General features: G+C 44.7%; 1 protein-coding gene across 1 annotated transcript in view; it reads right to left on the bottom strand.

Annotated features, from left to right (window-relative positions):
* Nucleotides 1–8,723, bottom strand: part of CACNA1C (calcium channel, voltage-dependent, L type, alpha 1C subunit) — a 779,292-nt gene extending 770,569 nt beyond the window's left edge. The window contains exons 1-2 of the mRNA XM_006862777.1: nucleotides 8,422–8,723; nucleotides 3,974–4,079 (exon numbers count right to left, since the gene is read on the bottom strand). Coding sequence (XP_006862839.1) covers nucleotides 3,974–4,079; nucleotides 8,422–8,723 — 408 coding nt within the window. The remainder of the gene's footprint in view (nucleotides 1–3,973; nucleotides 4,080–8,421) is intronic.
* Between the last annotated feature and the right edge of the window lie 8,869 nt (nucleotides 8,724–17,592).

Genomic DNA, 17,592 nt, shown 5'->3' with positions numbered 1-17,592 from the left:
TATAGTAATATGTCCGAGGTGCCAAGAGTGAAAAAGTGTTGAGGGGGGTGCATTTGATAGCATAAGATGCTGCAGAGAGGATGAGGAAGAGAAGGATCCAGACTGCAACACTGGTGATCTCCATGGAGCAGGAAAACCTCTGGTCTGCTGAACAAGTGACCACCTACATGAACCAAAGACCCAAGACCCCAGGAAAAGGGCTGAGGTCTCTGAATTAACCAAGATCAAGTTTATGCCAACTAGCAAAATAGAATCCCAAAACAGACATCTATGTTCAGTTACAGAAAAGCCCCCCTCCCCCCCCAAAAAAAGTGACATTACTTTCCTACCTGAGTTTGACAACTGGGATTCATATCGGTCGCATTCCAGACACCCATTTTATTAAAATTACAAGAATGGAAGACAGAGAACACAGAGCTGAGCAGTGAAGCAAGTACAGACCAACCTACTGCCATCGGGTCCATTTCAATTCAGAGTGACTCCACAGGACACAGTAGCACTGCTACTTCACAGAATCTTCACAGAAGCAGACTCCCACATCACCATCATACCTAGAAGCTAGTGGGTTCAAACTTCTGACCTTTTAGTTAGTAGCCCAACACTTAACCAACTGCACCACCAGGGAGGGGCTCTTAAGTGTAGACTATTCTTAAATATATATATAAAGGAGCTCTGGTAGCGTAGTGGTTACAAATCGGGCTGTGAGCTGCAAGATCTGCAGTTCGAAACTACCAGCCGTTCCGCGGGAGAAAGATGAGGCTTTCTGCTCCCGTAAAGATTTACAGCCTTGGAAACCCTGTACAGGGTCACTATGAGTCAGATCCACGGCACATATCAACAACAACAATATATATATATTGTTGTTGTTAAGTGCCGTCGAGTCGGTTCCGACCCATAGCGACCCTGTACAGGGTTTCCGAGGGTGTAAATCCTTACGGGAGCAGAAAGCCTCATCTTTCTCCCGCGGAGCGGCTGGTAGTTTCGAACCGCTGACCTTCAGGTTCGCAGCCCGATTCATAACCACTACGCTACCAGAGCTGTTAAGTGCTATCGAGTTGGTTCCAACTCATGGCAACCCTGTACAAGGTTTCCAAGGAGGGTTTGATCTGCCAACCTTGTGGTTTGTAGTCCAGTGCTTATCCTACAGCACTACACCAGGAGTCAAAATATGTATGTGGGGGCTTCAAAAAATGCACAGAAAAATTCTATTATCTTTTCATTCATTCTACTTTACCACAAACTTCTGTATATATATCACATACACAGAGAGAATGAGAGAGAGAAGAGTTCTGGTGTGTTATTGTAGCATTGTAGCACATAAGCACTAGACTTCTAATCACAAGGTCAGCAATTCAAATCTACCACTCGCTCCTTGAAAACCCTATACAGGCTCACTATGAGTCAGAATCGACTCGACAGCACTTTACAACAACATAGAGAAGGAGAGCGTGTTGGTGGTGCTAACCTAGGTTGGCAGTTTTAGCCTATCAGCCGCTAGGTGGGATAAAGAGGGTTGCTGCTCCCATAAATATTTATAGCCTCGGAAACCCTATACAGAGTCACTGTAAGTTGGAATCGACTCTTAATAGCACAAAGCAACAACATATATACACACAGTTCGAAACTACCAGCTGTTCTGCGGGAAAAAGATGAAGCTTTCTTTTCCTGTAAAGATTTACAGCCTCGGAAACCCTATATAGGATGCTATGAGTTGGAACCAACTCCACTGCACATAAGAACAACAACAACATATATACACACATATAATGTACTTGTCAAAGGAAATCAGGGACAGAGCTGGAAGAAATGAGCAAAGTGTTTGCTTTGATCAAGATGAAGAAAACTGGAGCATGCTTGCTTACTTAGTAAGTCACTGCCCAACACATAACCTCTTGGTTGAAAGAAATAAGAATTGTCCTAAGACCCAAAGCCCCTCCTCAAATTCCCACACTCTCTCCTGTATTCTCCAAATCCACAGGGTAACATCATTGACCAGGTTCACTGACGGCCCCCAGCGCCTCCCTCCGGCCACCACTCTAATCTCATCCTTCATTTGGAAAGAACAGAGGAGCAACAGGCAACAGAAGCGTAGTGATAAGAGGTTTGGGAAGCCCAGGCTTGTATGCGGGTGTTAACCTTTAAAAAAAAAAAAAATCTTTATTGAGGTCGAATTTACAGACCATAACTCATGTTAAGAAGTATCTTGTTCAATGAATTTTAATAAGTGCATACAGTTGAGCAACCATCAACACAATCTAGTTTTAAAACACTTTCATCACTCCATGGTGTGATTTTAAAAAGAAAGAAACCGCCATCCCTCCAGTGTTACCCATCCTGATAAATGCCACTCCAATCCCACAAGAAGTCCAATGTGTCACTTACTCTCTCCCATCAGCCTCTTAATGCCCAGACGTGCCCAACCAGCCCAAGATTCCCCTAGTCTTCCTCAGCTCTTTACATGACATTACTAATCTTCCTGTGAACCCTGAGGGCAGGGTGCTGGATGCAGCCATCTCTGGAGCCTAAGATAAAGTCAAACTCTTCCACCCACCTTCAATCGGCCTAGGATGCACCCAGAGTTTCACTGGCTTAAGAGCAAGTCAGTTTTGTTTGTACCCAGAGTTCTTTTTTATAAAAAGCGGTCAGTGCAGTGTTGAGCTGCAAGGAGTACATTTAGGGAGGACCAGCGGTGGGGTCGGGAGGAGGAGAAATAGAACCAACAGAAGGCGCACCTGCTTTTCCTGGGATCATTTGTGAGATACTTTGGTTTATGTTTATTTTGATTTTGTGTCTGTTAAGAGATGAGGCCACGCCTGAGAAGGCTGCATGGACTTCAGCTTATGTTCTGCCGATAGAGTCAGGCAGTGCCCAGTTTTGGAATCTGTCCAGTTTGGGAACCTCTCCCCAAGCTGCACCCTAAGACACAGCCACCGGCAGGCACTAAACACCTTGTAGCTAGTTGCAAGACACGGGGAAACGGCAGAGAAGTTTAAAACACGCATCAGATTTATTTGTTGGAGGGACCGGAAATGCGATAGTTAAAAGACAAAAATGTAAATAGAAAATACTGCCACGATAGCATCAGTAACTGGCAACAGCAAAGAGGAGATCTCTGTAATCCTCCTGTTTCTTTTACAGACAATCTCAACAGACAGTCCAGTCTCACTAATTAGAGGAAGGTGCTGGGGACAAGGGCAATATGGTGGCTTTGGTGCACACTTTGTGGAAATCACAGTTAAAGGAATAGTGTCTTTGCAGGGACAGAGGAGACAGCAACTAGTTTGTAGCAGAGGTATCCCAGAGTGCCACAATTTTGCCCATTGCATTCCAGGTCTCTTTTCCTCACATGCCCAGACGGAGCAAAGGCCTTTGTAATGACTTCACACTCTGCCAAAAGTAAACACACTCTCCACTTTTTCCATGGACAAATCCTAACCCCCAATTGCCAGCACTGGCCTCCCAACAATCCAGATGGAAAGCTGCCTTTCCCAAGAAAAATGAAGCCTTTTGAACTAAATATCTTGGCTTCAAAAGCAAACTTTCCTAAAAGCTTCCTAGAAATTATTTCTCGTGCTGCGCTGCTGTTGGTCACCTGAGCGGACCCCGCCAATGGAACGAAGGAACTCAAAATAAATACAACAAATGATCCAAGAATAAAAAGCTCGCTCCTGCTAACACCTGTACTTGTGACTTAACACAGCACATTTGGTAGCACTCAAAGGATTTGCTACTCAACACACACATTCACACTCACACACACACAGAGCTCACTATGAACTAATTGGAATATTCTTTCTGAAATCAGGTTGCAATAAGACAGGTGCTGATTTGAATAACAAGCAAAATCGCACTCAAGACTTGAGCTCTGCAATGTCATGTACTTCTTCTCCCATTCCAACCTGAATCCATGTGATTCCAGTTCAACTCCCCATCAGGTAAGAAAACAATGTCAACTCAAGGAAGACGGACTTACCAGGTTGGAATTGGTGGCGTTGGAATCATCTTCTGGAAAGGGAATATAGATCGCTAAGGCCACACAATTGGCAAAAATAGTCAGTAAAATAATGATTTCAAATGGTCTGAGGAAGGAAGTCAAGGAAGTTAATGCCGTTGAAAGCACAAGAGAAACAAACATACATACCTCTATACATGTTTTCAAAAATGAATCAAAGATTCATAGGAATTTTGTTTAAACAAAGCATTCCAAGCCCCTTGTATTCTGAAAAGAAACATATGCCTTTTTAAGTGCTTCTCGTGGGTCCCCGCCAAAATTTTTCCTAATATGTCAAAAGCAGTGGAGGTCAGTCGCGTGCCAGAGTAAACAGATTTCTAAAAACTTTTTTCCCCCTTCTTTTATTTATTTAGATTGCATTTTACCTCATCTTCCCTCATGTGTATTTGGGTTTGCTTTGAAAGAGCAGTGCCTGCCTCTGACAGGACTCGATGTTCCCCCTGGGACCCCTTTCCTCATGGTAACTCAAACAGGCAGGCTCAGGACAGGAGAGACATAAAGGAGAATTGATCTCTAATCTTTTTAATCGAAGTTGGGAGGTTTGAGTTTTAATCTTTTAAAGTGAAATTTAGAGTGTTGTTTTGTTTTTATTTTCTCCCTCATCTTCCAACTGCTTCTAGAGAAACTGAAGAAGAGGCCAGGGGCTAGGGATCTCAAAGAGCATGGCAGGATAGGTAATGTGTGTTTCAAGTAGAGCAGCCATCTTTACTTTAAGGCAGTTTTAACTAAAAGATGTGAAATCTCTTCTGTCTATGAAGACCTTCAGTGGCCAATACTTAAGTTCCAGGTCTTCCTGACTTTCCCACAGAAACTTGCTGGGATCTGAGGGACAATCTGGAGTTCCCTTACCATCAACAGTCCATTCAGGGAGGTTCCCAAGCCGTGATTTCTTTACCAAAATGCCAAGCAGAATACATTCTTAAGAGAAAAATGATCTAATAATATCCTTTCCAATGAGACCCACTCCACTCCACCATTGAAGATAAGAAAGGGGACATACAACAAGAAGGACCCAGTGTATATTCTCCAAGCTCTACTCACCCCTCAATGTCAAGTTTCCATCATACTATGTGAAATGCAACAGGAGGAGGATGAAGAGAAAGAGGGATGGAAATGCCTGGATGAGAGCATCAAATTCTCCCAGAGAAACTTGGGTTTTGAATCAAGAAGAGACCTTACAGATCATTGGGTCCAAACTCTCAAGATCCAAAGATCCAAATCTTTCTTCAATGCCCCATAGTGAGTTAATGACCAGTCAGGAATTTCAGAACCCAGATTTCCTGACCACCAAGTCTAGCACTCGTTCCTCTGCAACAGACTACCTCCTCTGTGTTAGCAAAATAAGCCTGGACCAGGGTTACATAATTCTTCAGCTAAAAGGAATCTTAGTGATTAGCTAGTCCAGAGCTTCCTAACTGGTGTTTTTGTTACTGATCCTTCCACCTCAACACTACAGGTCTCCCTAAAGGACCATTCTCCCAGCATGTCACATAAAAGTTATAATTTTCTATGTGTGCTTTGACATAAAAAAAAGATGGCACTCAATGGGCCTGTTTAACCTCCCAACTCAACACACAGATGTAGAAGTGAAACAACCTCTCTAAAATCCCATGTTGGTAAATAGAGCCAAGACCAGAACCCAGGCCTACTAATTAGTCTTATAATTAATTAATGCATTATGTTTTCCCTTAAGTAGGGCAAATAATAAGTGACCATGCTGGAGATGTTGATGATAATGTTGGTAATAGTAACTACAGTAGCTAACATATACAGAGTTTACTCTGTGCGGGCGCTCTTCTAACTGCTCAAAATAAACACCCTGACCACAATATACAATGATCCTCATTTCTAAACGAGGAATCTGAGGCAAGTAAAGATAAACATTAACTTGCCCAAGGATGGGATTCAAACCCAGGAAGACTGGCTCCACTGTCTGCGTTAGCAAGGACAACCCTGTACTGTTCCATCTGCAAGTTGCCTGGCAGGATGGGTAATGGGTTTATAGAGAGTCAGTACTTATAGATCTCCTATAGCCTTACTTCTCCCCTTTGCCCTTTCTAACCCTATTCCCACCTGTTTAGGAGAGTGACCCTCAGCCCAGTAGCCAGTTAGTTTCAGTCCCATCATCTAGTGGGCAGGTAAGAAGTCATCAGCTGAAAAGCAGGAGAGAACCTAGGCAAACCTTGGAAGCATTCTGGGACCAGATCATTCTTAAAACTGCCTTCTCTTAAGGACAACATTATTGTTGTTGTTGTTATTATTAAGTGCCATCAAGTCGGTTCAATCCCATAGCGATCCTGTATAGGGTTTCCAAGGAGCAGCTGGAAAGTTTAAACTGCTGCCTTTACAGTTCAAACCGACCTTGCAGTCCAATGCATTAGATTCCACTTTTTCTAGGAGAACTCACTCGCTAGCACACCCAGCTGTCTGCTTCTCTGTCCTGCTACCCTTCCAAGACCATCTGGGAATGCTGCTCAAGTAGTGCTGCTGAGGCTGGGGCAGCACCCTCTGCCCCAGGTGGGACACAATGAGCTGACCTGACTGAGACTCCCAGTCAGCAGACTGGGTGGCTGCACTGTTAACAGGTGGCTGACTCTGTCAAGGGTCTTTTCATGAGTCCCTGACTCCATCCTCCTGGGCAGTGTGCAGCGCCTCACCCAAGTCCAGTTCTAAAACCCCCACCTGTACTCAGTATCACTGCTTTCTGGGGAGGCAGTAAGCTCTCCTGCCCTCTTTCAAGACTTTGCCCATCAACCAGAACTTTATTCTATACTCATACCTCCCTGCCAGGGAATGGTTCATCCCAGCAAATGAAAGGTGGGCCAGAGAAACATTTTCTGAACATCTGTCCTGTGGTGGGTCTTCTGTGTGTGTTTTCATGTCAAAGGGTATTTTTGACTCTCATAATACTTTGGCAGATTACTCTCTTTTATAGCTAAGAAGTTGAAGAGGTTAAGAGGCCTTGACCACCAGAAAGTAGGTGGCAATGCATGTCCAGGCTCTAAATCGAGGTCCCATAGGGTCCCAGCAGGACCTAGATTAATCCCTGAGCATCTACCCTAGTACCATCTTCCATATAATGGATGCACAGAGGGAGGAAACTACATGCATTTTCAGACTAGGGAAACTGTTAACTTTGTCATTTAGGGAAAGTTCTTTGACTTCTCTGAGCTTCGCTCCCCTCCTCTCTCAGGCAGTACCTAATCTTCATGGCCCATCTAGTTCTCCAACTCAAGGATTCTGCAATGAGCAGCTACAAAAGCAGCCTGGTAGGGACTAACCATAGCCAAGTCTCCCCAAGTCACTTGGAGACTAAAATCATGATTGGCCGTTCAAACCAGATGGGCCAACTGCATTCTATTTAAGCTACTTTTTAGTTGATGGGTTTAAACATTCACACTAAACAGAAACTTTCTCCTACCCTTGGGTGGTCTTCTTTTACCTTTCAACTACTACCCAAGACTTTTCAAACCTTTCCACAGAAACTCATTCATGAAACCTAATGCTCCCATCTTTAGTCTAAACATACTCAACACTAAGTATCAGGGTTCTAGTCCTGCTCTCTCACTGACAAGTGACCATGGTAGCGCCACTTCTGTCCACTGGGAGAAGTCAGGGGTGGACCTACTGATTTTAGGTCCTTTACATCCCTGTAACCTCCTGATTCCTATGATGCTAGCTAGGGGCCTGCAGTTCCACAGTGAGAGCCCAATCTTGCACAGCATTTTCTCTGAAGGTCCCATTCACTGGTTTCTACACACATGGAACAAAGGAAGTCCAGAGTGAAAGCTCTAGTGTTCCCAGCTTTGGCAGTGCATTCGGATCACCTGGAAATTTTTAAAACTACGATGCCTAAGCCTTTCTGTACATAACTGGACTGGGTGGAGCTCAGGCATCTAGGTTGTTTTATTGTAAACTTTCCAAGTAAGTCTAATGTGCAGCCAAGGTTGAAAACCCGTTTTAGGTCCTTGAGTGAAGAGTCAAAGTCACGGGCTACTGTCCTCTAGCATCTCCTGGTGCAATGACATAGGGAAGAACGGAAGGTTATAAAGTGACATGGAATCACTGTTAGCCCAAGCACACATGTACATCTCTGGGCAGGCTCAGTTAGGCATGGTGATACTTCATAACCTCTAAGGCTCATTTTCTCAAACATCACTTGCTGTATGAAAAAACAGTAATATATATATATATACAGGAGCTGTTAAACACGCAGATGCCGGGGACTTTCCCCAGAGGCTCTGATGCCTCAAGTCTGGGGTCGGGCCTGGAGCTCTGCACACTAACAGTGCTCAGGGATGCAGATGCAGTGGGCGGAGTACCCGTTTGTAGGCTCGGCACTGCCAGCCCAGTCCATAGGCCTTGGAGGGCTGCCCCACACCCAGGGCTCCTAGAAGCATTAGCAAGACCCAGAGCTCAAAGGATATTTCCATTCAACGATGCTGATGCACGCCCTCCGGATGGGGTTCTTCAGAGTCAGGCAGAGCAGGGCACGGGGTGGGCGTGTGGCAGTTGTGCTGCCCTGTTTCTTGGGTTTGCCATACTGTTGCCGCTTCCGCTGCGTGGAGCTGACCGTGGAGATAGTCGCGTTGCCAGCACTGCCCATCAGCTTGGCCTGCCGGGCTGCATCGATGGCTGCCTGCCAGGACAGGGCTGCCCCTGGAGTGGGGATATGCTCAGGGGCAAGGCCCGCAGCTGCATTGGCATTCATGTTGGCATGAGCTGGGCGTGGGCTCCCATAGTTGGAACCTGCACGAAGCGAGGACAGAGGACAACAGTTACTGGAGAGAAAACAGATGAGCCCTGGCGCCCAGATTCACAAATTGTAAAAAAAAAAACCTTAAACTTCAAGGTATTGTGGAAGATTGAGAGGTCGCACACTGGAAATACTAGTGTGACTCAGAGGGAAGTGAACCAGGAAACCTCTTCCAGTTCAGCCTAGTTCAGCTGTGACACCTGACATGTGATGCCCCCTTTCTGAGCCTCATCACCTCATTTTAGGGGGACAAGAGATTAGAAGTATGCTTTACAGCACATATTGTAATAGGGAGGATAGGAAGATGCAGAATAAGAATACAATTAAAGTTACATATTTATCAGAACAAGTGATCCTGGTGGAGTCGTGGGTTACCTGTTGGACTGCTAACCACAAGGTCAACAGTTCAAACCCACCAGCCACTCTGTGGGAGAAAGGAGAAGCTTTCTGCTCCCATAGAGATTTGTAAGCTCAGAAATCCTATGCAGGATCCATATGAGTCGGAACCAACTTGAAGGCACACAACAACATGATTTATAAGAACACAAACAAATAGAAAGATAGTCATTAAATAGAATAGAATGATTGTTTAAAGAAGGTTTTGTTGTTAAATCCTGTCCAGTCAGTTCCAACACATAGTGACCCTGTACAGGGTTTCCAAGAAGTGGCTGGTGGGTTTGAACTGCCAACCTTGTGGTTAGCAGTTCAATGCTTACCCTACAGCGCCACACCAGGAAGGCTAGGGGGAGGAAAATTTAGAGTAAGATATGAAGATCAAGAAGTAGAAGAATGAAAGAATGAGTGGCTATGAGAGGCCACTTTATGAATCCATGATGATAAATATGCCATAGATTCAAGACTCCAGGCAACTGAATTCTAAAAACTGCAAATATACATAATAAAATGAGGGGGTTGGACCAAAGTAAGGTCATATCCAGCTACCACAAACTCAGTTGGATGTTAAGTGGGAGGCTTTTAAAAGGAAAGCCTATCATGATAGATTAGTGATGCTTGCCATGGGCCCAGAAGGTGGAGAATGGTATCACAGATGCCATGTATTTAGTAGGATCAGCACTGGACTGAGAACCACAAGGTCAGCAGTTCAAACCCACCAGCTGTTCTTCGGAAACCCTATACAAGGTCACTGTGAGTCGGAACCGATTTGATGGTACTTCACAACAATAATGTGATACTAAGATGAGCACACATCAGATCCTCTTTAGTACCAGCTTGTCAACTGCTTGCTTGTCCCATGACGGTTGCCTCCTGTACTGCCATCTGGTCCCTGAAGCCCCACCCCTAGCCCCCAAGGCCTCTGCTCTATCCAACTCGTGGCTCTATTCAAAACATGACACTGACTCACATCTCACGTATATTCCCTCCACCCTCCTCCGTCCCCCTGCCCCAGCTGCTCCAGGCAGCTGCCTCATCCCCAGGGGTAAAGTCTGTTAGCCAGACTTATCAGGAACATGCAGAGCCCAACCTATGAGAAAACACACCTTGTCACTGTCCTCCCAAAACTCGCTGTGGCAATCCTAAACCCTAAGAGAGGCACACCCCAATAAGGCTGGGCCCTTACCCTTTCTTGTAAGATCCAGAGGGGGAAAAAAAAAACTAGAAGAGGGGCTTTGAATTAATAATGACAGTAGAGTGTTTCACAGGCACCTGGAGCAGGAGAACTGCTTTAATAACCAGCAAGCATGAGTATCTCCATTTCACACATACGCAAACAAAGAAGCGTATGACTCATTAAAGGTCACAAAGTGAGACAATGGAAGATTTCTACAGCAAGCACAGGCGTCACAGCTAACTGCTAGACTATACTCCCGCCTCCACAGATCTCTCTCACACACACATGCCACATGCAGACACACGTGTGTGCTCACATACATGGCCACAAACACATGCACGTGCCTCCTATTAGCTTTGATGGGAATTGGGGTTGAAAGGGCTGTGTTTCAGATACCAAAGAGCATTCTTTATGTTGAATGGGATCTTCCCATGATAGCATACACTACACTGCCAGCCCTTGTATTAGCCCTCAGGGCACCTCAGAGATGAATGAAATTGGAAAGTGTCACTGTCCAAAGTGGGCCTGTCTCATGTTTTATTTGGTTCACCAGAGAAGACTGGAATTCATTCAATTGTGGTACCTAAATTTTCCTTTCTATGCTCCCTGTTTGGCACTGACAAAACTTAGTAGACTCTGTTTTAGCTCCTGCACTAACTTTTTCTCTTCCCTCACATATCAGCCATGTCCCCACTGTTGTCAGCCTCAACACTGCCTCCCTTCTTTGGATGGGTTGTTGCTACTGTTGTCAGCTGCCATTACATCAACCCCAGATATATGGTGGCCCAGGCATAACAGAATCAGATCCTGTGGTCCATGGCGTTTTTGCTGGCTGATTTTTTTTTTTGAAATAGATCAGCAAGCTTTTTTCCTAGCCTGTCTTAGTCTGGAAGCTCTACTAAAACATATTCAGCACATAGTACATAGCAACTGATAGAGAGAAATGGTAGCTGCACTTCAGGTACGGTGGCTTCGTGGAAGGTGAGAATTTCACAACTGAACCACCACTGTCCCCATTCCCTGTCTTCAAACCCTAATCTCTTTATTTACCCCTACTCATTGTCCTCAGAACCCTACTGTGAGTTGGAACCACCTCTAATTACCCTCAGAAAATGCAATTCATTATCCTAAACTCCCTTCTCCCACACACTTGCAAGAGTCCTGTTGTGGCACTGTAGATTAATGCACTGGACCGCTAAGTTGGTTGGAACCACAAAGTCAGCAGTTCAAGCTCCCAGCGCCTCCTCAAAAACCCTATACAGGGTCGCTATGGGTAGGAACCGAGTCGACGGCACTTAATAATAACAACAACAATAACAACAAAGCCAAGCTGCCACACAAGTTTTTACATAGCACTTGGGGAGAAGGCAGGAAACACCAGACATGGGAACATACTACCCTCCTCAGAAATGCTGTGTGCCAGGTGCACCCGTTCATCCTAAAGCCTTGGGACATAGACTTCAGATGAGCAAGATGCCTGCTTCCTCCACAGAGCCCAGAGGTAGTTTTGAAAACCACATCTTTGGTAAGCTGACTTTTGAGCCACCCCACTCCACTCCATGAGTGACTTTATTTGTATTATGAGCCTTTCCCAAAGCTCAAGGCCCTCTCTGGAGCACACCATCTGGAGAAAGCACATAAGAAAAAGCACATGGGGGGAAATGGAATGTCAACCTCTCCCCAGCCAAAGGACAAGAAAACAATCTTCAGTATTTTGGTCCTGGCAGTTGTGAGCATGGCTGCAGCCCTGTGGGCATGACCTAGGGCACGGTCACAGTAAACACAGCCCACAGAGCCACACACAGGTGAGACAGGTGTGGCCACTGCTCAGCCTACAGCCTTAGCCTCCTCTTCACCTGGAGATTTCTCCCCACAAAATGCTCTCTCTTCTCTGAAATCCTATAATCCACTGCTATAGAGACAATTCGGACTTACAGTGACCCTATAAAGGGTTTGCGAGACTGCACGCAGAAAGTCTCATCTTTCTCCTGAGGAGCAGCTGCTGAGTTTGAACTGCCAACATAGCCCACACCACCACCAGGGATCCCTCTGAACTTCTGGCTCTTATTAACTCTTAATTAAATATATTGTTTCCATGCACATTTTTTAAAAATACTCCAACCAATATACCTATTACTTAAGAAGTAAAACAAGCCTATTTCTAGGTATTTTTAATCTCATCCAATACAATAACTAATGAACAAAATGAACACAATCAATCATATATTGGTTGACTGACTTATTGGGTATTGGTGGTTGGTGGTAATGTGCCGTGGAGTCCGTTCTGACTCATAGCGACCCTGTACAGGGTTTCTGAGGCTGTAACTCTTTACGAGAGCAGAAAGTCTCATCTTTCTCCCGTGGAACAGCTGGTAGTTTCAAACTGCTGACCTTGAGGTTAGCAGCCCAATTCATAATCACTACACTACCAGAGCTCCTTGGGTGTTGGGTGGTAGCTAAGTGATAAATGGGAACCCATGGATAGAGCTCTGACAAAGGGCTCCAACACCAAGGGGGTTGCCTAGAGGTGGGTACCAATACCGATGGATACAGCAGGGCTGAGTGAGGAGTGACTTAGTCAGAGACCCACCATATGAGAGCTGTTGTTGTTGTTGTTGTCAAGTGCAGCCGAGTGGCTTCCATCTCATATCAACCCTGTATAGGGTTTCCAAAGAGCAAGTCGTTGAGTTTGAATCGCCAACCTTGTGGTACAAACCATCCTTGTGGTTGACTGCGTATGCTACAGTGCCACCCAAGTAGAAATGCTCTAATTGCTCCCCCTGGGTGGGACAAACAAGTAAGTATGCAACTAGTAGCCAAAAGGTTGGTAGTTCAAATCTACCCAGAAGCACTTGAGAAGACAGGCCTCGAGATCTATTTCCCAAAGGTCACAGCCTTGGAGCCCCATGGGACAGTTCTGCTCTGCACACACGTGAGTTAGAACTGATTCAACAGTAACTAACAACTACATGCCAGTCTAGTGACAGCTACCCTGGTCATCTCTATAGCACTTTTTCTCTTGGAAATCCAAAATGTTTTCACATTCAGAGATACGGTAGTGGTGGTGGTTATAGGCCGTGGGTTCGATTCTGACTCACAATGACTCTGCACAGGGTTTCAGAGGCTGTAAATCTTTACAGGAGAAGAAAGCCTTATCTTTCTCCCATGGAACCACTGGTAGATTCGAACTGCTGACTTTGCAGTTAGCAGCCCAACTCATAACCCAATATGCTACCAGGGCTCCTTTTCAGAGATATGGTGGTGATTATGTACCGTGGAGTCGGTTCTGACTCATAGTAACCCTGCATAGGGTTTCTGAGACTGTAAATCTTTACAGGAGCTTTCAGAAAGCCACATCTTTCTCTCATGGAACTGCCAGTAGTTTTAAACTGCTGATCATGAGATTAACAGCCCGACTTGTAACCACTATGCTACCAGAGGTCCTTTCTGAGATACAGTATTTCTAAATTAACATTCATTTTGAAGAGCTTATGTTCAAACACTTTCCAGTAGCATCAAGTTGTAGCAAGTTCCCTCTTTATCTCTGTTTCTCCTTCCCAGAAAGTACCAAATAAACTTGGGCTATCCCCCAGAGACCATCACATAACAGGGGTTATTTAGGGAAAGACTGAAAGCCTTGGAAACCCTACACAGGATTGCTATCAGTCAAAACCAACTCCACAGCACTTAACAACAGTGGGAGTGCAGTGGCTCCATAGGATAAGCACCAGACTGCAAACCACAGGGTCAATGGTTCGAGGCCACCAGCCACTCACAAGATAAAGATGAGGTTTTCTGCTCCCACAAAAAGAGCTGATTCCTCAGAAACCCTATACAGGGTCGCTATGAGTCAAAACTAACTCCACGACATTTAACAACAACAACAATCTGGGAAATGACCGTCCCATATTTAAGCAACTGATCTAAAAATTATCTAGTAGCAGACTCAGAAAGTTCTTTTGCTGTTGTTTTGAAGCTGCCTATTCGGAACCGACTCGACGGCATTTAACAACAACAACAAACTCCTCATAGAGGAGTCCTGGTGTGGCACTGTACGATAAGCACTAGACTTCTAACTGCAAGATTAGTGGTTCAAACCCACCAGATGTTCCTTGGAAACCCTATACAAGGTGGCTATGAGTCGGACCCTAACAACAACAATAATCCTCATAAAAAAGGAAGCCCAGTTGTACAATGGGTTAAGTCTCGGGTTGCTGACTGCAAGGTCTGGCAGTTCAAACCCACCAAATGCTGTGGGGAAAAGATGAGGTTGTCTGCTCCCATACAAATTTACAGACTAGGAAACCCTATGGAAGAGTTCTACCCAGTGCTATAGGGTCACTATGAGTCGGAACTCACTTGATGGCAGTGAGTATTCTCATAAATGGGAGAGAAAGAAACCATCAAAGACACCAAGTGCTGAATCATTCCAAACTTGTTCTCCAGAGATCTAATCCTCTGAAAAGTACAGTGATTTTGATGACAAAAGTCATACGCCTCACTCACTGCGTCCCATGCTCACTCCCCAGCGCATGCTTTTCACCACCAGTGTTACTCTCTAAATGGTTCTCTACTTCTCTGAGCTTGTAAGGCTTGAGTCACTTCTACACAAACCTCGAGGGAAAGAAAGCAATGACTTCTGGTTTCTGTTACCTTCTCTCTTTCTAGGCTCTGAAATGACATCAGTGAAACAGAAATGGGAGCAGTGGTGGCTCAGTGTACAATTCTTGCCCTCCAAGAAGGACACCTGGGCTCAATTTCTGGCCAGTTGACTTCATGAGTAGCTACCACCTGTCTGTCAGTGGAGGCTTGCATGTTGCTATGATGCCAAACAAGTATTAAGTGGAACATCCAGACCAAGACAGACTAGGAGGAAAGGACTGGAAATCTTCAAAATATCAACAGTGAATATTGTACAGATCACCATAGTCAGGTCTACAATCAATGACACTAGATTGTATTTCATTCCATTGTGCACGGGTTGGCAAGTGCAGATAACAGCAACAACAGAAACATACTCAAATATCATGAGCCTACCTACAGATAGGCGTCCTGCTGTGGCGCTGTGGGCTAATGCATCAGACTGCAAAGCCGTATGCACTGCAAGGTCGGTGGTTCAAGCTCACCAACCACTCCTTGGAAACCCTATACAGGGTCATTATGGGTCGGAATCGACTTGACAGCACTTAACAACAACAAAACCTAAAGATAAGACTCCTGGTGTGGCGCTGTGGGTTAATGCACTAGACTGCACAGTCGGTTTGAAGCACAAGGTCGGTGTTTCAAGCTAACCAGCCACTCATCAGAAACCCTATACATCAACAACAGTAAACTACAGATAACCCAGAGATCTCTGAGTAGAACTCTCAAGGAAGTGGCAGTTGCTACTTGGTTCCCAAGTTCCTCACAAAAATAAGGTCAACTTCCGCCTACTTGCTCTCCCATCCACTATTAGGATTCCTCACTTAGGCCTGAGACTCTCTGAGTACCTTCAGGTCACCTGCAACAAAACTGTACAACCATCTAAGAATCCCAGGAAAGGAAAACTTCCATCCCTAGAGCAACATTTTAGAATCCAGAGCACTGCCATGAAGGTAGGGCAGGCAGCATTGTGTCTCTGGTGGCTTTTGTAAGCAGGAAATAACCACCCAATGCAAAGAGACCAATTTTCAAATTATAAAGCTGATTCAAAGCTCTGTCTCCTAGCTGCCAGCTGACAAGATGCCACCGTTTAAGTCGGCTCTGGCTTCTGCCTTACTAGACTGTTTCCACTAAAGCTCTCATTCCTGAAAAAACCCCAGAGCAGCAACTTACAGATTCGGTCACATAAACAGGTAGGTGTCCCAAAGAAGTCACCTCTTCCCAGTACACAAGGAAATGACTCCCATTTATCACATAGCCCAACTCCCCTGAAGACAGAGCAGCAGCTTCCACCTGAGCAGAGGTGTTGCTGTTTCTCAGAATGACCAGGACAAGGACAAGTGACCAGGACTAGGACATACCACAATGGGTGAGCTCATGCCATTCTGCTCTGAAAGGGTCCAAGTGAGGATTCTGAGTCAGAAAACTGTGCTGATACCCTATTATCTCCATGAGTAAGGTGCAGTGTTGGGTACCTGGAAGTGTTCAATGATGAATAAATGGATTTTTCCCCTTTATTTCCATCTATGCACTTGATCCAGGGCCATATTACAGAAGACGCTCAATATCTATGTGCTAAAGACTAAAAGGACAGAAATGCCATGATAAAAATGTAGACAGACCAACAGGTAAACATACAATGATCATTGTTGGAGCTGGTCCATCTATGCCCTGAAAAATGGATTAGTCTCAAGCCATTGGGCATTTCTGCTTACTTCCTAGATAAGGCAGTGGAGGAGAATGTCTGGAGAAGGAGGTTGTAAGCAATGCTTTCCATCTCCCATGCCACCAACCTGGTCCAGCCACCATCTGTTTCTTGTCTAGAATGTGGCAGTAACCCCTAATGCTTCTTTTACCTCCACGCTTACCTGCCACCAATCCAAATTCCATGAACCAGCCAGGCTGAACTTTTAGAAATATTAGCGGGCTTCAGAAAGTCCATGAAAAATTCCATAATTGTTTCATTCCATTTTTCCACAAAACTGTTTTGAAGTCCCCTTACATAAATCACAAACCAGGCCCTGAGCTCCTCTGACAAAATCCTTTCAAACTGTAAATTCTTCTGAAACTCTCCTCCAATGTTCATGGTAATGTAAAGTGGTACCATCCCTATGGAAAACACTTTGGCGGTTCCTCAAAAAGTTTGACACAAAATTACCATTTGACTCCTTAAGTTCAGTCCTAGGTATATCCCCCAAAAAATGGAAAGCAGGGACTCAGATATACCAATATTCAATGCAACATTATTCATAATAGTCAAAAGGTAGAAACAATTCAAGTGTCCTTTAAGGAGGAACAAATCAACAAAACAATACAATTTAGTAAAGTTCTGATGCATGCTACGCAACATGAATGAACCTTGAAAACACTACGTTGAGTGAAATAATCCAGACATAAAAGGCGAAATCTTGTATGATCCCAGTTATATGAAATCTCTACAGTAGAAAAATGCATACAAAGTAGATTATTGGTTACTAGGGGCTGGGGAAAGAGGGAATTGACAGTTATCGCTTAGTGGGTCTAGGTCCAGAATTTCTGTTTAGGGTGATAAAAAAAAAACTTTTAGAAACAGATCGTTGTAATGATTGTACACACTATGAATATAATTGATGC

Source organism: Chrysochloris asiatica, unplaced genomic scaffold, assembly GCF_000296735.1.
Source record: "Chrysochloris asiatica unplaced genomic scaffold, ChrAsi1.0 scaffold00050, whole genome shotgun sequence".
Classification (NCBI taxonomy): Eukaryota; Metazoa; Chordata; class Mammalia; order Afrosoricida; family Chrysochloridae; genus Chrysochloris; species Chrysochloris asiatica.
The sequence above is the reverse complement of the archived record's forward strand: the minus strand, read 5'-3'. Positions and strand labels throughout refer to the sequence as shown.